The sequence below is a fragment of the Astatotilapia calliptera genome, chromosome 7 (assembly GCF_900246225.1).
Source record: "Astatotilapia calliptera chromosome 7, fAstCal1.2, whole genome shotgun sequence".
NCBI lineage: Eukaryota > Metazoa > Chordata > Actinopteri > Cichliformes > Cichlidae > Astatotilapia > Astatotilapia calliptera.
Genome location: NC_039308.1, coordinates 45,199,961 through 45,221,182, shown reverse-complemented (window position 1 = coordinate 45,221,182; position 21,222 = coordinate 45,199,961). Strand labels below are relative to the sequence as shown.

The following is a 21,222-nucleotide window of genomic DNA, read 5'->3' as shown; positions in this document are numbered from 1 at the left end:
AAAAACAAAAATCCCCCCCCAGAAATATCAAGTGTTGTTACATCCTGGCAAGATAATGAAATTAGGCAATTTAATTAAATGGATGGAAATGAAAATGGAGTTAATGAAACTGCTGCTGCTACATTTTGTAATAAATTCAGGGACCTCTAGAAACATCTAGAAGCACCAAACCTACTTATGCTCCTGATAACATTTTATCAAATGTCCTGTTTCAACAGTCGCCTGCAATTCCACATTGACAGCAACTTGTGTTGTATTTTATAACTTTGTCATTCAGAAAGTTAAATGAGGGAAAAGTCTTGAAACAAGCAACAAAACCTGTAGCGTGCACTCAACATTCTCTCTTCTAAATCTAAAAGGAGACTCATGGTGAGAAAGTGCAAATCAAGCCTTGTCACACTTGTTTGCTGGGTGTGTTTCACAAATGGCTAAACTGAATTTCCCTTCATTCACAACCGGCTGTGGCAGATAGCTGCCCCTCCCCAAGGTTGGTGGTGCTGAAAGGTTTCCTCCTATTTTTAAAGGGAGTTTTTCCTTCCCACTGTTGCCCATTACTTGCTGATAGGGGGCCTGGTGATGGTTCTTTCTAATATTGTTGGTATTGTATCCTAGAAAGTGCCATGAGGCAGCTTTTTTTTTAATTGGTGCTATATAAAATTTTTTTGATCTTCATGTTATCATAGCGGGCGATTGTGGCTCAAGAGTTGGGAGTTCGCCTTGTAATCGGAAGGTTGCCGGTTTGAGCCCCAGCTTGGACAGTTTCAATTTTGATGTAATTTTTCAAGACACTTCACCCGTTGCCTACTGGTGGTGGTCAGAGGGCCCGGTGGCGCCAGTGTCCGGCAGCCTCGCCTCTGTCAGTGCGCCCCAGGGTGGCTGTGACTACAATGTAGCCTGCCATCACCAGTGTGTGAATGTGTGCATGAATGGGTGGATGACTGGATGCGTAAAGCACTTTGGGGTCCTTAGGGACTAGTAAAAGCGCTATACAAATACAGGCCATTTACCATAGTTTAAAAATGGTCAAATATGATACCAGTATGTGAAGTAACTGGCTAGCATGCTTACCACTGTCTGAAATCCTGATTATTTATCAGCCATAAAATCCTGATGGGTATTGTCATTAACTGGCCTCGCAGGTAGTGTGGACCCCCATCTCTGTGAACGCGATAACGATCGAGCAGTGTAAGATTTTCATGTTGATACCATGTTTGAATCTAATAGGATGCTGAGCGGCAGCACTGGCAGGCAACAGTTTTCACATTTTGTGTTTATATTACTTGTGTTTTAAATTAGCACTGTAGCACAGTGCCATCTCCATTGTGTTGGTCTATTTCAATTGGTTTTTGTTTCTTTGCTAAAATCTCAATTTAATAACAATCAGCAATAACATGGATCCATAGCAGAGTCGGGGTGCATTGATTAACCATGTAGAGTGTGCAATGACTAGGCTGAGAGAGAGAGAGAGAGAGAGAGTGTGTGTGTGTGTGTGACAAAAACAATACAGTTGCTGTAACTGTAATGGTTACATCGACCCAGATAAACGTGGAAGGTCATGAGAGAATGACTAGTAGTCTTCTTCTTCTTTTACTTTTTTTTTTTTTTTTTAATTAAAAAAAAAAAACAAACCCAAAAATAAAATGCAACCGCAATGGTAAAACATTTGTTATTCCAAGAAGTCTGAACTCTGCAGGACAAATGATTTCAGTGTGTATTACTTCATGCTCAATTTGCCTTCATAGAGCGCTGCTGGTGTTACATTTGCATACCTATTCAGAGGCAGCGCATTCATTTCTGTTAGTCTGTTAGAAACCACACAAATAAAATTAAACATGCAGCAATCCCCCCCCTGACAGGTCTTTGCTGAAACTTCCCCCTCACACCAGTTTCGTTGTTTGTTTTCCTTTTTTTCATTCTGTGGTTTTTAAAATGGAGAAACTGCTTTTTAATTTCAAGTTTATTTAAAAGTTATGATGTAGTTCGCCAGTTTCAAAATGGAGCATGAAACTGATGTGCTGCATACTATATATGTGTTACTACTTTTCAGTTCTCATCCTTGGCTAACCTTTTGTCTGCACAGCAGTTTCATAAAACTACTAGATGCTTAAAACAAAATAAAACATAATAGATATAATTACCAGGCTTTAGAAGGGAAAATTAAATTAGAAGAGCTACAGTTCTGGTTGGTTTTTAGCCAATCCCTAACCTTTACTGCAAAATCATTTATCTCCTCAACTAGACTTCACTTGGCAATATGTCTCAAAATGATGGCACTTGATGATGAAACTGTATAAATTAAGTATTACAATTACGGCCATTGCTATGAGGACGCCAAAACACAAACAACACGTGCTTTTGATGGCTTTTTCTTTGAAAACACTGGACATGTTGCCAGATTGGTATCATTCCCCCCAGTGTGTCGAGTTGGACTGTAGCATGACTCCTTAAGAATGATGACTGATGATTGGTTAAGGTACGAGGAGCGAATCGAAGGTAAAGCCAGTTAATCGTAGGTAACTTTTGCCTTGTGTTATTTTAATTCCAATAAAGGATTAAGTCCACGCTTTATCTTGTTTTATGTCTTTATTATATACCCACAGCACATATTTCAAATTTTCATATATGTAGTTGCTTCTGCAAAAGCAGGAAGAGTGAAGCCCTTTACAGTTTTCAAAATTCCAGGCTTTGTTTGTTGTTTTTGTTTTGTTTTTATTTTGTTTTTTTGGCTGTTTTACGACTCTAGGACTTTAATTTATTGAGAAGTGTAGCTTTTCTAAGCCCTGGTTATATCCCTGACTAGAGTGTGATATTTTAGTGTATGTAAAAGTAACACCACCAAACAGTCTCTTTAACCTGACACTACAAGGGTGTGAAATGTGTGATTTCACATACTGCTTTAGTCCACTCTGCAAAAAAAGGAAAATTAAAAAATTTCATTTTTGGCTTGTCTGTTGCTCTTTTGGCAGGCTCTGGAGGAGGCAGCAGCTGACGCAGCAGAAGAAGAAAAAAGACGCCTTCAGACCCAAACTGAGCTCCAGGACCGTTACAGGAGGGACCTGGAGAGAGAGAAACTGGTCTGTCAATCCTTTTCATCTGCATGTAATGTCTATAACGTACAGTCGAGCATAGTGGTGCCAGTTGGACTTAATATCATACATGGATGTTTCCTCTGCACCATTACCACAAACTTCTGATTACTCTGCCTGACAACATCTTAATATTGTTGCGCTACACTTCATTAAGTACACTCTAGTACTGGATCTTCTGATTAAAATGCCAATTTAGAGTTATTTACTTTAATTCCTGAACAGAAAAACAATTTTAGTGGTTTAGTGGTTCCTACTTCCTACTGTTTAAGTTAATTCTGCATCTCCTCGTTGTATCTCTGCATAATTTCCGTGATGGCTGTTCATCAGTGCAATTCCACTCAGTCTTTGGTCAGTTATCTGAGATATGTATTGAAACATCAGTAGTAGATATGTGCAAATGTCATCAATGGGGGGGCCTCCATAGATGAAGTGCCACATTAAAATGACAGCAATATTAGCACTGCACACTCCTTGTGTAGTCTTAAGTACTATTACAGATAAAACAAAAAATAAGCGAAGTCAAACACTACCAGGTCCTGAGTTAGACCCCACCATCTGGCCGGGGCCTTTCTGGGTGGAGTTTGCATGTTCCCCCTGTGCTTGTGCGGGTTCTCTCCGGGTGCTCTGGCTTCCTCCCACAGTCCAAAGACATGCAGATAGCAAGGTTCGGTTAACTGATGATTCTAAATGTGAATGTGAGTGCGAATGGTTGTCTGTCTCTCTGTGTTAGCCGTGAGACAGACTGTGACTAGACCTGTCCAGGGTGTACCTCAACTCTCACCCCATAGTAGCTGGAATAGACTCTAGCCTCTAGACTCTACTCGTGACATGGATGGATGGATGGGTGGGTGTGGGGGGCACCAGACTGGTCAATTACTGCACTTGCTTTATATTCAGGGACATTAATCCTCAATTATCAGGCTGCAAATATATTCATAATAATGCATTTTATTTGAGGGCACCTTTCAGAAACCCAAGGTCACCTTACAAGGAACAAAATTAATAAAAGGAACAATATATCACTGTATTATTGAGAGCATGCAATAATGGGTAAGTCGGAACAATTTTCATAAACTTGTTAAATACATAAACTGAGAAGAGCTACTAAAATAAACACAAAACAGAAAAGTACTGCAGAGTCTTGAGCAGCAATTTGGAGAGACTTGAATGGATGTTGTTTGTTGCCTCACATTTAAGAACATAGTGTGTGGTTAAGAAGTGTCTATGAGGCTCAGCTAACACTGATGGCGTTTTCTTTCTTACTCACAAACACTTGTTTGTAAAAGAGCCCCGTTTCATTGTGCTCGAATGCCACTGATAACATCTTGACATGCTTGCTACACAGCATGGATGTGGTGAAATGGCAGAGAGATGTTTAACTGTGGTTCTTTAGTCACAGTTCTGCTCTCAGATGTCCCACTTAGTAGATCCTAAGAGACGGCATAATTTTGATTTGTATTTCTTACTTAATCTTATACATCATTAATATGTTACTCGGTTTAAGTTGGTTGTAACAGCACTTCGCTTAACTCCACTTTCTCTCACACTCGTCCACACCAGCTGAGCTACCCACTGAGAATAGCATGAGGTTTTTAGTGTTTGCTCAAGATCATCTCCACTAATGAGTTAAAACTCATTCTGCTGATCAATCCTGATGGCCCATTGATCAGTTGATTATAAAAACTGCTGATTCATAAACTTCTGATCCCAGAGGTGTTATATGAAGCAGTGTTAATGCTAATAAGTATGTTATACTTCTTCCTACTCCATTTCAGACTTAATAATTGTAATTTCATGTCATTTAGACTCTATTTTATTTATTTTACTTTTTTGTTTTGTCTGCGCACATGCATGTGTGTATTTACATATATATTCATATTTGTACATGTAAATGCAAGTATGTGTACTTGTATATATCATTTTTTCTGTATATGTCTGAAATAAAGATACAATAACAATGAGTTAGTGAGGTACGCTGAGCTCTAAGGTGACTCTCAAATGCTTTCATTGAGGCTTTTCCCGTCAATAAGCTCCAAGTGGGATTTGGATAATACAGCAGCCTTTTGAAGGCTATTGAACAGCAATAATATTCAGTCAACAGAAAATATTTAAATTTGATCTGAGCATAAACTAAAGTGATTTACAGCCCTCCATCAGAAGGCTTTGGGACAGTGTCACAATGCACTTTAAATGCACCCACAATATCAGATATAAACAGCAGCACTCATGGATGTAAAGACTGCTAGAATAAATATTAACTTATGAACTCACAAGGCTGATTTTTTTTTTTTGGTCATATTTTGCTGTTATATTTCTTTGCTGTCACCTGTTCCTCTGTCTCTGGATGTAGGCGGCCCTTTTTTATGTGAAAGCAGTGAGAGCCTGAAATAACTGATAACTATCAGCTTTCTGTTATATATATATATATATATATATATATATATATATATATAATTTTTTTTTTTTTTTTTTCCTCTGATAATGTGTCTGATGGGAGTCATCAGCCCTCTTTTATGTGAACGCACTTGGAGCAGAAAGCCTGAGTTTACAGAGAGCTGATAGCAGTTGTGATAGCAGTTATCTCTGAGGTTTTAGGTTGCACCTGTCTGTCTGTTTATTTTACACATCTAATATCAAACTCTGGTTTCCTGTGAGATGTCGATTAATCATGACAAGAGTACTTTAGATATGCGCACCTGCTGTGGCACTTTAGAGTTGGCACCAATATGCAAACTCCAACGCTTAATACAAGTCAAGTCAGTTTTAAAAAAAAATAAAAATAAAATAAAGTATGTATGTATGAGAAAGAACACCCTGAAAATTAGATGATCCCCTATGAGCAAGCAGTTTGGCAACAGTGGGAAGGAAAACCTTGCTTTCAACAGGAAATAACATCCAGCAAGAGATGGGACAAAAAAAAAAAAAAAAAAAAAATCTAATGATTTCAGAGTGGTGTATAAACACACACGAATGGATCTTATGAGTATTAATTTTGAATTCCAGGTTAAGTATACTTCTGTGTTTCCTGGTTTTAAAGGTGCGGCAGCAGATTGAGAAAAACCTGGCTGAGAAGTCCACTGAGCTGGAGCAGTACCTGCAGAGGGTCCATGAGCTGGAAGACATGTATCGCCAACTGGAGCACGCTTTGGAAGACGAGAGACGTGCCAGACAGGATGAGGAAATCATCCGTAAGCTGCAGACACGGTGAGTCAAAGGGTGTGCGGAGGGAGAAATGTTTGGGTTTGTATAAAGAATATTCCCCACAGAGCCTCACTCAGATCCTCTGATGAGGAAACTTGGGTCACTCGGATCTTTGCATACGTCTCCTATCTGGAAAGCATAACACTGGGATAAATATATTCATAGAAATTCTTTTTGTTACCTTAACAATCCAGCACGGGTGCTACCAAATTTCAGTGAAGCATGAAACTTATTATTCCTAATGAAGTGCATCACATGAACCTCTGTCCAAAGAGCTGAGTCTAAGTCTTTGTTTTCCTAATATAGGAGGCTATACACAGCCAGACTTTCAACTTCTCCTTCATACACTCGACATTTCCTCCCTCATCTTTCCTTCCTATCTGCTGATGAATACATTCCAGGTCATGTTTGAGAAGTCACCAGCGAGTATTTCCTTTAAATGTAGTCGTTGTGTTAAAAATGTCAATCAGTTCTTTAGAAGAGGACAATTTTCAGTGGCTGTTTTTTCTCTACAACCACAGTTAAATGAGTAAAACATGCCTGAGACCTAAATGGCAGTGTTTTATAATGAAACGTATAGGTGCTTAATGAGATACAAGAAATATTAAAGACTTGCCACTGAAATTTTGAGAGAGGAGATTTGCCAGGGGCACAGTTGTGCAGCACTATATACATATGAACAGTCTCAGTGTCAAAAAATATCAACTATACAAATCATGACATCACAAACTCAGATCACCTTTATGGAAAATATATTTCATAAAAAATTTTGAACTAAATTATGTTTGTATATATTTATGTTTATTATATTTACTTGTCTAACTACACTATTGCACCACCTGCTGACACATCCGTTTACAACTGATTTATACATTAGCTTCTTTATTATTCTTTTTTTTCTTTTTAAAACAATTCTACTTTTACAGCCTGGAAATATATTTCTCTTTTATTTGTGAAAAGGTGTTTGCCTCCTGCCTGATTTTCTCTTTTTTGTGTGTTTTTGTCACACTTAAATATTTCAGATAATCCAAACAAATTTAAATGTTAGACAAACATAATGCAAGTAAATACAAAATTAAGTTTCTAAATGAAGGTGAGCTGATTGCCCCCTAAACCGAATAACTGGTTGGAGCACCCTTAAAACTGCAACCAAGCTATAAGTGGTAATGAGTCCTTTACAGCACTGTGGAGAATTTTGGTCCACTCATCTTTGCAGAATTGTTGTAATTCGGTCACACTGGAGGGTTTTCGAGCATGAACTGCCTTTTTAAGGTCATGCCATAGCATCTCAATCGGATTTAAGTCAGGACAAGGCAACTCAAAAGTCTGCATTTTGTTTTTCTTAAGACATTCAGAGGTGGACTTGCTAATGTGTTTTGGATCATTGTCCTGCTGCCAAATCTAAGTTTGCTTCAGCTTGAGGTCCCAAACAGACGGCCGGACGTTCTCCTTCAGGGTGTTTTGGTAGACAGCAGGATTCATGGTTCATTTACCACAGCAAGTCTTCCAGGTCCTAAGGCAGCAAACAGACCCAGACCATCACACTACAGTGTTCTACTGTTGGCATGATGATCCTTTTCTGAAATGACACACACCTTTTTGTCTCGTCAGTCCACAGAGTATTTTCCCAAAAGTCTTGGGGATGATTAAGATGTTTTCGGGCAAAAAAAAAAAAAAGACAAAGGATGAACTGAAGCTCTGCCATCACGTAATGTCGCATACTGCTGTTTCTGATGTCATTTAGAAAAGAAAAAAAAAAAAAAAAAGATGTTTTCGGGCAAAACGAGACGAGCCTTTATGTTCGTTTTGCTCAGCAGTGGTTTTTTGTCTTGAAACTCCCATGCAGGCCACTTTTGCCCAGTCTTTTAAGGTGGAGTCATGAACACTGACCTTAACTGAGGCAAGTGAGGCCTGCAGTTCTTTGGATGTTGTTTTGGGGTTGTTTGTGACCTCTTGGATGAGTCGTCGCTGTGCTCTTGAGGTAATTTTAGTCAGCTGGGCACTCCTGGGAAGGTTCACCACTGTTCCATGTTTTCACCATTTGTGGATAATGGAATCACTTTTTCCACACAGGGCCATGTAGGTTTGGATTCTTTTTCCTCTTAAGAGTAAGCACCTTCATTTAGAAACTGCCTTTTGTGTTTACTTGTGTTATTCTTTGACATATATTTACATTTTTTGATGATCTGAAACATTAATGTCTGACAAACATACAAAAACTAGAAACTTAGGAAGGGGGCAAACACTTTTTTTTTTTTTTTTTTTGTGTGTGTGTGTGTACAGTATACAGTGCACACACTGTTGATAATAGTAACTGCACAGGGTCTAATATTTTTCTCAAGAAGTGTCAAATCTGTGGAAAACGCATGTACGGTCCACATGCTTTGTTTATGCAGTGATCTGACCCTCCTGGGGGTAGGGCCCATGCTGAAGCCTGCCTGTAGTAAATGATATATGTACTGTGGACCAGATTACTGGAGGAGGAGGCCAAGAAGAGAGCAGAGTTGGAGCAGATCCATTTGCAGCAGAAGCAGGCCATCTCCGTCACGGTGGCTGAGAAAGAGGAACTGGAGAAGGAGCGTCTAGCCAAGGAGAGCGCCCTGCAAGCTGCAATGAAGCAGCTGGAGCAGCTGGAGCTGGAGAGGCAGGGGGCGCTGGAGCAGTATGAGGTCAGTGATGGGGGGTATAAATATGGATGCAATAGGACTAGTGTGAAAACTCCTCTGTGGAATGGAGCCGTTACCCACAAATAAATCATTAAAACAATAAAAAGGGAAAAACTCAACTTATCATCATTTCTATGAATGTTGACATTTTATGACTAAATTGTGCCTCTTGCTGTAGTTCAAAGCAGTTACTGAGCAGTCTTTGAGGTTTGCACCTAACATATGTCCTCAAAGCTGCTTTCAGTTGTCCTTCCTCATATGTAGCACACAGCAGGAGACGGTCTGCTCCACTCAAACTACAGAAGCTGCTACATGTGGTTTAGAGGTGGGGGCCACCTGCATGCAGGAGGCAGAACATGCAGCATCCACCTTGCTAGCAGTGACTGGACTATTTGCACAGCAGCTTTCCATGCAAATATGCAGACTCATCATGTGATTAGTCTGTCATTCCCAAAAGAATTCACTTTTAATCAAATACTTTGTGGAAGCCTCAGGGACACCTGTTCAGGCTTAGCCATTTAGACAAGATTTCTTTAGACAAGAGATTTAATACTAACCACTTGTGAATCAGTATGCTGATAGGTGCCATGTTTACATCTATTAAACCTCACACATGTGTTGCGTTTTCTGTTTCTCCATGTGTGAGCCAGACGGTAAAGAAGAAGCTGGAAACTGCGACCAACAACACCAAGACCTGGAAGCACAAAGTGGCTGAACATGAGGGCTTGTTACGGCTCATTCAACCAGGTAAACAGAAACCCAATGAGCATCCGCCTGCACCATGTGGTGCTTTTCTTAAGAGCTGTTTGACAGTTAAAATTCAAGTTTAAGGTTAGGGTTGGGATTATTTTTAGGTGATAGTGATATATTCAGAATATCATACATCTGTTTATTCATATAGAAAATATAAAATGAGTTGTTTTTTTTCACTATAACATAAATTCAGATTTAAAAAAAAAAAAAAGTAAATACACGTTAAAAACCTAATCACAATGATAGTTAGGATTTTTAAAAATGTTGTATTATAATAAATGCCATTCTATTTCATGTAAAAACTAACCTATGATATGTTATAAACTGTGCAGTCAATTGCAGCTGGTTATAATCAGGGGTGCACATAAGTGGTCCGCAGGTGCGCATTCGCTGTCAAAATAAAAGACGTGCACCAGATAAGAAGTTGCAACGCGCGTTTGCGTACATAAGATTTTCTGGAGGAGGACAGACATTTGTTTAGAACTCTTAAAGATGTCGAAGAAGCTCCTTTAAGCAATTACTGTGATGTTCCTCCACCTCCAAAGAAAGATCAGAAGGAGTCCGAACCGCAAAAGAAGCACGTATTCTCGGAAAGTGGTTGCAGGAGGTGAGCTGGCTTCAAACAAATGATGAACGCACAGAGATGTGGTGCGGAATGTGCTGTGAAAATCCCACTCTAGCGGACAAAAACAGTGCTTTTTATATGGACGCAAACGCGCGTCGCAACTTCTTATCTGGTGCGCGTCTTTTAATTTGACAGTGAATGCGCACCTGCGGACCATTTATGTGCACCCCTGGTTATAATCATAGAAGTTGTCAGTACACTCTCGGTGTCTCTCTCCGTGTCTGCAATGGTGCAGACACGGAGACAACGGGACGCACAGCAGTCCTGTCATTAGTCAAGACTGAGATAAACTGTACCTGGAACCATGCATGTGGTTTGGTTGTTGCAATAGTTGGCAGCACAGCTGGTCGTAGTTGTGTGTGTCGAGTAATGGTTTTGCTCGCTGATTTACAGCAATGACTCCAGTGAGCGTGATGTTGTACAGCGCCACCTCCTCGAAGGGCATTAAATCACATGCCAGTAGAGGAAGGCATGAAAGTAGAAGGCTACACTCTGCAGGGACAGAGTGTAGATAAGAGAGAAAGGGAGAACTCTGTGGGTTTGGTAAACATTTCCTCTGTGGTCTACTCTGTAGCTGCTAATCAGACAGAGGCTATCATCTAGAGTCCTGCAACTTTTTTGCAATGCTAGCTTAATTTGAAGAAAAATGGCAGTTACACATACAATAAATCCTCAGATTTTTAGCTGAGGATCAGCTGTTGTGGTCTCTTTTTTTAAGACTTTTTTTTGGGGGGGGGTCAAACCTAAGATGTTTATTAGATGGCCTCAAAAATTTACTCCAGAATACTTTGGTGCACAGAGGAGACTCAGTGACTGCATGGAGCCTGGGTCCTGTGGGTGCAAATTAAGCTCAAATCATCACTGCTCCATTGCTGCGCTTTACTGTTGGCGAATTTGTGATGATATGCTGTGTGGTTTACGCTATAAACAGTTTTGCTGTGTGTGTGTGTGTGTATTTGCCATGCAACAATGTTTTTTCTGTTTCTGTTTCTTGCTCAGGTGCCAAGGGGCAGCAGAATATCACAAACTGGGGCCCTGCAGCCTTTTCTGAAGCAGAGCTCAGTCTGAGGGAGAAACAATGGCAGGAGACGAAGAACCAGGCAACTTAAGCTCAGTAAAGCTGTTGTAAACCATTATCATAACCTTAAACATGTTTAACTAACAAGGGAAAGATGAGACAGGCCTGCTGGGATGTACTGGAACGTCTCTGATGAAGCGTATCTTTGCCGGGATGAAAAGGCATTTTATAATAAGGTGGCATTAACTAATCAATAAATCTCACGTTACCCTGTAGGAAGCACAGTTAGAACTGATAAACTTGGCTCTATGTTAGTGTTGGCCACCATTGATTATCTCTAAAACCACCAACAAGAAAAAGTCACCTCATAATTTAGGGAACGGGATTTAAAATGATAATTATTGCAAAATAACTTTTCCTCAGTAGAAATATGAGAGATAATCAGCACAAAATCAATAGAAGGCATTCGGTTTATATTTTTACACACAGCGTGACAGTGACAATGGGAGTAGTGCCAAACCGAACCAGTGACTATGACAACAAACGCGGACCACGGCTCAAAAGACGAAGACGTTGTTGAACAGAGGGATCCAAAGAATTCGGTATTGTGGAGATTTGTAGCTGTCCAACATAGGAGTGGAATATCATACACTGCACATACGTGCCTTTATGTGAAAGCATGTTTCAACAAAGCCACGTAACACCACAAAATTGTTTTTGCCGTCCTTGCAAAGTGCAAAACTGACAGTTTCTCTGCAAGATTTTACAGTGTACATTTTATTGTAAAAGAAATGATGGCAGTAAGGACAGTGGCTGATTAAAGTAACTGACCCTCCTTAGCAACTCCCTCGCCGGAAGCGTTTCTCTCAGATAAGTGCAGGCACGTGTCGGACATGCGATCCACACGAGTGCAGTTTTACCAAAATGTCAGCAAAACCCACATCAAACCACAGACATCCACAGATTATGTGTAATGGTGAGAAATGTCACAGGGAAAAAGTATTGAACACATGAAGAAAGCGAGGCGCAAAAAGGAATGGAAAGTCATGACACCAGCTGAAATCTATCAGTAATTAGAAAATAATCCTGGCGCTTAGTGCAAATTAATGTCAGCTGGTTCAGTCCAAACCAGCAGCTTATAAAAAGGTGACTCATTACCAATGTGTCACAGAAGAGACTTCTCATGATGGGTAAGACTAATGAGCTCTCTCAAGACCTTCACAACCTTATTGTTGGAAAGCATGCTGATGGCACCAGTTACAGAATTTCTAAAATACTGAAGATTCCATTGAGCACTGTTGGGGCCATAATCCAGAGGTGAAAAGAACATTTTTCACCATAAGCCGACCACAACCAGGTGCTCCCCGCAAGATTTCAGACAGAGGAGTGGAAAGAATTGTCAGAGTTGTCCCAGAGCCAAGGAGCACTTGTGGAGAGCTACAGAAAGATCTGGAATCAGCAGAAGGCACTGCACATCACCCCCAAAACACCATACCAACAGTGAAGGTTGGAGGTGGGATCATCATGTGTGGGGCTGTTTTTCAGCATACAACACCGGCACACTTCATATTATTGAAAGAAGGATGAATTGAAAAATGTACTGAGACATTCCTGATATAAATTAGCTGCCATCTACCAGGATGATGACGATGAAACGCTTCAGCAAGATGATGTTCCCAAACACGCAGCCAAGGAAACTCTCGATTGGTTTCAGCGAAAGAAAATACAGCTGTAAGAATGGCTCAGCCAATCATCTGACCTGAATCCAACTGGAAATGTATGGAAAGAACCAAATTTCAGAGTTTATGGAAGAGAGGTGTGGAATCAGGATTTGATGTTTGTGTGGAAGACTGGGCCAAAATCACACATGAGCAATTTTGAAGCTGTTGTCACCAACACAGGCTTTTGTACCAAGTATTAAACGACTCAATATCAAATGTATAAATTATTAAATTATATAAATTAATTATTAATTATATAAATTAATTTAAAAAAAATGTTCAATACTTTTCCACTGTGTCATTTGGCTTGGATGGGTTGTTACAGGCATCTGGAGATTTCATGTCAATGGGACCTTTAGAGATAATTGGTGATGTGTTCAATACTTTACCTGCTGTATACAGAATGTTTGTTGGGTTTTTGCCTATAAATCTTTCTTGCAGTTATTTGCAAACCATTTAAAACTGTAAGAATCGGCAGGATCCTTGTGATTTCATTTTTTATCAATATCTACATTATTGTTTCTCGAACTGACCATAACCATAACTTAGTTTTCCATTTTGTGTTCATGTGTAACACATCCGGCATCTGTACGATGATTGTGGAAGGTGACTTTGAGCTGTAGGACCAATGGGAACCTTACCAGTTACCTTTATACAAAGTTAATAAAGAGTGGAGTACTTAGAAGTTAACAGTGGTCAGTGCCTGCTGTCTGTAAAGGCAGGCCATAGTCAAAATAGACCTGAGCCAACAATATACATGATTTGAAATTGGTTTTAAGACATTCAGCTTTATTAAAAACACAAAAAAGAAAACTGTTCTGTTTTAACAGGTTTCATGGATGGAGAACTGTAAAGTAATATGGCCATTTCAGGCAGCTAATCTGTGTTTTTGGTTTGACTCTAGGAAGAACAAACTATTCATGTAAAACTTGTTTTTGGTCAAATATGGTCCCCCGGTATAATTATTATTTTTTTTTTTCTTTCCTGAATCTCTGCAATGGAGGTGGAGAGTATAAATTTAGCATGACCCACAAAAACACAATAACCTCAGTGACAGGAAATACACAAGGATGAAACACAATGAAACTAGCCTTTAAGCCACGAGTATAAACAATGTGCACACCAGTGCGTTGCACTGTTTTTCTTCTTCCAGTTTGTCTCGACTGTGTCCATGATATGCACTACTTTTGATCAGAGTCTGACCCGTCTAACAAGAATTAGCCAAAGTGTATTTTAGGTTCTTTGTTTTAATCCTTTTAAAGAAGCAGAAACTACTAAAACTGCTAAAAACTACTCTACAAACTAGCCTCCTTAAGATCATTTTTACATTGAAATGTAAGTGTTTGTACATATTTAGTCGACTTTATGTTTTAACAATGTTACCTTCAAAAGAATGTAAACTATCATGTACAATTCACTAAATGTTTTATTGTCAAAGAGCTGTTTTCAATACTTTGTTTCATCAAGATTTCTAAGTGACTCTGGAACATTTCTTGTTCTGTCTTGTCCTGAATATTGTTAGCAGGATTATTTTACTGAAGTCTAACTCCCAGCACAGATGCTAACGGCAGAAAGTTTGTTACTTTAGAACAACCAGTGACTTTGATACTGTAAAAATTCAAAATTGTGATTTTTTTTTTTTTTTTTTTTTTTTAATATATATATGTAAAAAGCTCGAAACTGAACCATATAATAAATCACATCTTGAATAACTGACTTTTTTTTTCTAACACCATAGAAGAGTTACAACGATCCATTTAACAAGCTTCTTCCACTTATCGAATTCGGGGATGGGGCTCTTGCTCTCAGCAAGGCAGACGAGGTGTATCTGCTAATCTACAGGTAACATTAGACGGACAGATATTTGACCTAAAGGCATTTAAATAAGGTAATGTGCTATTTATCCTAAGGTGAGAAGTGGGAGCATCTAAACATGAAAGACTATAACAAAATGACTTAAACAGGTAAAATAAATAAATATATAGCTCAATTTAAAAAAAAAAAAAAAAAAAAAGTCTCAATCCTCCTACTCTTACTTTTATCTCTCAAACTCCAGATTCACATTTTTTCCATTAAACTTTGGTTTACTTTGACACATCTCTCTCTGGCCAGTCAGAAAGGAATCTGTGTATGAAAGAGGTCAGCTGACTTCCAGTTTGTTTGTGCATTAAGAAATGTTGTGGGAAAAAAGACATTTGAGCGATTCAAATTAAATATTAAAACAAATTCAAATATGAAATATCCAAATTCAGGTTATATTTGCACATATTTCCTCAGCCTGTACATACTTATAGAATATTCATAACATACTTCATACCGTGTACATTATAACATACCATAATAGACCCATTTCTGTAACATACTTGCATATCTATATTGTTGCTAATATATATTGTAATATATCTATATCACTAAAGCACTTCTGGATGGATGCAAACTGCATTTCGTTGCCCTGTACCTGTGCATGTGCAATGACAATAAAGTTGAATTCTATTCTATTCTACCCCATTAGCCAGTTTATAAAGTAATAACGGTTTTAACCTTGAGTGATCACTAGAGGGCGCTACAGTGTCATAAAATGTGTGCTGTGAGTTTATAAAGCAGCAAAACGGTAAAATGTTACCTGGAGCTCATCTGGGGACAGGATAGTGACAAATGTTGACTTCATTTCTGTGACTTCACTGTCTAAACCTTTAGTTTTATAAAAAAATAAAGCTCATCACTGTCTCATGTCTCCTGTCTGGTTGTTATAATACAGACAAGATCAGAGATACTGCATTTTTCTACAGTTATGTAACAGAAATGACATTAATTAAATTGCCATCCTCGCATTGTATTATTGAGTAATGAGCAACTTACTTAATATGAGGTCCAGCGCATACAGGGAGATAACATTAGTCAAATATGAGCCAAAAATAAAGACGATGATAATATTTGGAAAAACCAGATGCAAGACAAGAACAGCAAGAATTATGGAAATTTATTTGTATTATTTTAAATGTATCTTTTCGGATTAATCGTTTCAGTGTACCAGAAAGGAATCTGAAAGTACATCTGACATTCTTCGAGTTTCTCTGGGTTTGTTCCAGGAAGTTTAAAAAAACCAAACAAAAAGCAAAACTTTCAAATGTTCCAGTTCCAAAACAACTGATTAGAGTTGATTTAATCCCAGATTTGTTCAGAGTTAAACGAATGCTTTGTGAATGGAAAATAAGGCATCATTATTTAAGACTCTTAACGATTCAACGATTCAACATAGCAGTGGGTAAATAAAGAACATCTTAGTCCAGCAGAAGCAGAATGTGACCGTGCACATTTATCTTCATCTCACGCAGCAACGGGAGCAATGAATGGCTTGAAATGGAGCACGGGAAAGAGTCAATAAACAAGCATCGCACAGTGTTTATGCGGCAGTTCACTCATTCACAGCGGCACAGGTAAAGCTGAGTTCAAATTTCGGCCGTCTGCCCTATTTAAACGTTTTCTTCAAGATCGCTGAAATTTTAAAGCAGCAAAGTTAAACCACCATGAATTATGGTCTGTTAAGAATACACGCAGCCTATATTTAAAAGCTTACTTTAAATCTTTAAAGCTGCACTACAAACATCCTCAATCAGAATTACACATAATTCCATGTATGCTGTATTATGCTGTGCTGAAGTTAAATTTTGAATATCTTGAAATTACAGATTTATTTAAACCAAACATGACAGAACAGATTAGACCGACATGGTAATTGTATCATATAATAATGGATAGGATTTATATAGCGCTTTTCAAGGCACCCAAAGCGCTTAACAATACCACTATTCATTCACTCTCGCATTCACACACTGGTGGAGGCAGCTACGGTTGTACCCACAGCTGCCCTGGGGCAGACTGACAGAAGCGAGGCTGCCATATCGCGCCATTGGCCCCTCTGGCCAACACCAGTAGGCGGTAGGGTAAAGTGTCTTGCCCAAGGACACAACGACCAGGACAGAGAGCCCAGGGATCAAACCGGCAACCTTCCGGTTACAGATACGCTTCCCAACCCCCTGAGCCACGGTTGCCCCGCATATAAATAAGGTAGACATGAATGCATAATGACTGTTGGCCAATTAAAAGTATGACATTGTATTTTTTTGATGACACAGTATTGACATAATGGCTAATTAAAAAATGAATGGTTAGTAAAACTAATGATAAACTTTACCCAAGCAACATTGGTGCATGCTCAACCATCCAGGTAAGGAAATCCCAAAAAGTTAACTCTGTTCATCAGGACGTAGCATAAAATATGGAAATCCCAATGAAAGCAATGACTTCATTATCAAGACTGAAGCTCTCCTCACCTTAATGTCCAACTCGTATTTGTTTAATTCAGTTAAATTGTATTTATATAGAGCCAAATTACCACAGTGGTTGCATCAAGGCGCTTTATATTGTGAGGTAAAGACCCTACAATAATACAAAGAAGACCCCAGGAGTCACCGGACCCACTGTGTGCAAGGACTTGGCGACAGTGGGGAGGAAAAACTCCCTTTTAAAAGGAGAAACCAGGCTCAGGGAGGAGCAGCTGCCATTACTGGTTGGGGGGTGAAGGGAAAAGAATTCACTTCTGTCTGTCACAATATTTAATTAATCCTAAAACGTCTCAAATGAGGACATAACCAATGGAAACTATGACTTTAAACTGTAATCTTCCCTTTATTTTGATCAGTTTAATATATAAACAGCCATCTTTCTGTACAGTGTTTTTATAAGCTTACATTACAAAGTGTTTTAGTCAGGGTGGCAGCTTTATAATGGGAAACTTTTTGCTACCTTAACATAATTTTCATTATTTCCAAAAAATAGAATATTTTTCATGATGATCTGCATCACTTTGCAGCACCATTTTCAACCTTTCCTTTCCTTTATTAAAGGATGGTCCAGCGTATCCTGTTTTAAAGGAAGTATTGGAGGACACTCTGAAGTATCTTTCCTTAGTATTACTGTGCTTTCTAGGTTCCTAACTGAGTGACGTGACCTGGAAGTGTCTGCTTGGCGGCAATAATAAGCAAAATTTTCTACTTGACCGCAACCTTGATCTGTAGTTAGTCTGCAGCTCACTAATTTTTTCCTCTGTTGCAATCAACCTAGAGTGTCTAATATGATTCAGAGGAATGTGACTGTTCAAAACAGACTAGATTGTAAAGTCTCCACTTTTAGATCACCCCCGCCCCCACACACTCCCCCAGCTTCTCCCCGTATGATCCCCTGCTAAGTTAATTCGCTCCATCCTCTCTCCGTATCGTGCAATAGTCGTTAATTTGAGTGAGACGGGGCAGACCAAACAAACACACACAAAATGCGTTCCCAAATCTGTGGTCCAGATGTGCTCGGCACGTACCACAGCTGCACTAACATTGCTTTTCTGCAACAACATGGCCTGTCAATAACGTCAAATACTGCACCGGATGCACCCCCACCCCCAGAAACGTCTGTATCCCATCATCATCCTTTCCTCTTAAACATCCTCACATTCATCAGCTTGGGGTTATGAGGCTTGTGGCACGTGTGCCGCATTCCTGGGAGGTGATGCGAAACAGAAATGCATTAAATTCCAGATCTGGAATCCATCGCAGGGGGTGTACATGAGCGTGTGTGTGTGTGTAAATATGTCTGTGTATGAAGGGGTGTAGGGTAAAGTGGTTAACAGGTCTCATTGCTCTCTTGAGTATGAGAACATCCGAGTGTCTGAAATGTCTGAGGAATTCAAAATATACAGCATTTGAAGGTTTTAAGAATTCTGGGCATTTACAGCAAATGGGGCTCTCGCAAACCCCCTGGAGCCTGCGGAGGTTTGCGGAGCAGAAGCGTGCTGTTGGGACTGTAAAATAAAATGTCTGCAGAACATTCACTTTCTATCACAGTATCGCATGTGACTTTTCATGGACCCCAGGGGTGTGATGTGAGAGTATTAAGAGTTCAGGAAAGCATCTGGTGAGAGAGTAGACAAAAATAGCATATCGCAGCATCTTCACATTGTAGATCTCGAACGGATGATTAAAAGGTCCCCAGAGAATTCCTGTAAGGGTTGACTATGCAAGCAGATGTCTTCCCCTGCCTCATAAAAATGAAAAACACCAAAAGTGGGTCCAGAAGAGTGAGGAATTAACAGCAGCATTCCACTTCACAACAACTACAATAACTATTACTATTAAAAGGCTGTCTTTGCCTCCCTTTGAGACTTCACCTTCGACCTCATTTCACCTGCATGTCAACTTTCTTTTCCAACAGCGTGTTTTTTATCCCGCCGCATCGCCCTCCTGATATTTCACAATAGATTTCAGTTGGATTTGTGTAATGTGGGACTTTTAGGTTTCGTGAGGTTCAAGGATGCGAGGATTCGGAATCTGGGACAAAGGATCTGGCTCCAATCAGAGCATCAGACTGAGGTTGACTCTGCACCCACAGGAAGGCCAAACCCGAGGCCGCAGAGGACAACTCAAACCCATCTTTCTCAATTGTTCATACTAGATAAAAATATCTCCTGGCAATGCAAAGAGCCAAGCTAAAGGTGAGCCTTGTGCCACTCTGACCTTAAATTTGTGTTTTTACCAACATAGGTCAAAAGTTACTCGTAATACATGCAAGAGTTCATGAACCAGTCATCTTGCCTCCTGTAAATATTATGCAAATGGACATACAGATGAATACAGGTGTTTAAGCTGCACACCTGACACGAATACCAGCACTCAAATGCATGTACTTCCTGCCTGCAAACACGGAGGACACAAATGCAGCAAGCATGCAATTGTACCTAAATGTGCTACAGATAAGAAGAAGAAAAAACACCAATGCACGCACGCACAGGCAAAGTTTTAATTCAACTCAGTCAGAGGAAAACTATAACAGGGAAGCAGTGAGAAGTGACTGCTCGGCTGAGTGGTCCAACTCCATCGATGAGGAATGCTTTACGTGACAAGACCGCAAGACTTCAAAAGTCAGCATCTCATCTTCTTCCTCCCCCATGAACACAAAAGAATGTGTGGCAAGGCGCAAATATAAAACACAAGTGTTCCTGTTAAGAAAAAACCTACAACCCCCATGGACTGCACTGCACTCGTTCCAGCACATGAAGTTATTTCTTTTTTCCGTTGAAACCGTCTGACTTTTTATGACTAAGCCAAGTTTGGAGTTGGCCTCCAACCAAAGCATTGTTTACCAGCATCCGACTTAATTACAGCTTTATGAAATCATGCTAAAAATATCCAAGAGCAGCAGGCTCGAAGAAAAGAAGTCAACGAGTCAGCAGAGCTCTCCTTTACCAGGTGAAAGTCGTGCATGTGTGCGCGTCGGGGGTGGGGTTACCTGCACAGTACTGTCAGCATTTCTTTATTGATGACACACCCTTCCTCCAGGGTCATGAAGGTAAACATAGGGCTGCTATTTCAGACTGGAGAGGAACAGAAGCTGCTTTGTCCTCACACCCAAAAAGAAAAAAGAAACCACAACAGGAGAGCATGGCACTTAATCTTAACTTCTCAGGCTTTGAATGTGGAGCTCTGCCTCCAGCATCCTCACTGGCAGTTTATGTTGAACAAACGTTTGAGTAAATGTGACCTCCTCTCAAAAAAGATGCCATGTTTGTGTACATTTTTAATGAGCAATGATGAGGAAGCTGCTTTGAATGTGTAACAGTTACTTGACATTGAATGCTGTTCAACTACATCGAAGCTAGTTGAGGAAAAAGTAGGTTTTACATTTTTGAAATTGACAGTGTACGGTGATGTGAAGGTACAAAATCTTAACATACAAACGTTTTTTTTAAAAGCCACTGAGTTGTGTTTATTTCAACGATGGCTCATTTATTCAGAGGTCATCCAGAAAAATATAATGAACTACTTTGTTCTGGATAAAATGTAGAAAAGTCAGCTCAGCTACTGAATATAATGGCCACCAGTTTCAGCTTGCATAGCTCACAGGTAAAAGCTCGAGTCATGCAGAACAAGTCAGTGTTGTGTATTTGCATAAGGCTGTGGCGATGCTCATCCACGATGACAATGCTGCTGATTGAGCACCACCCTGCACTACACAAGGGTCCAGTGTGTTGCTTGTGCTGGCCTGATGAGTGCTTTGCCCAGTCGTTCACAGCCACCAGGATGAAAGAATAAAGAGAAGA

At 39.6% G+C, this 21,222-nt stretch overlaps 1 protein-coding gene across 1 annotated transcript in view; it reads left to right on the top strand.

Annotated features, from left to right (window-relative positions):
- swap70b (switching B cell complex subunit SWAP70b) overlaps positions 1-14,696 on the top strand; it is a 36,007-nt gene extending 21,311 nt beyond the window's left edge. Inside the window, exons 8-12 of the mRNA XM_026175058.1 lie at positions 2,967-3,074; positions 6,127-6,293; positions 8,761-8,959; positions 9,607-9,703; positions 11,334-14,696. Of these exons, the coding sequence (XP_026030843.1) occupies positions 2,967-3,074; positions 6,127-6,293; positions 8,761-8,959; positions 9,607-9,703; positions 11,334-11,443 (681 nt within the window). The 3' untranslated portion in view covers positions 11,444-14,696. The remainder of the gene's footprint in view (positions 1-2,966; positions 3,075-6,126; positions 6,294-8,760; positions 8,960-9,606; positions 9,704-11,333) is intronic.
- The last annotated feature ends 6,526 nt before the right edge of the window (positions 14,697-21,222 follow it).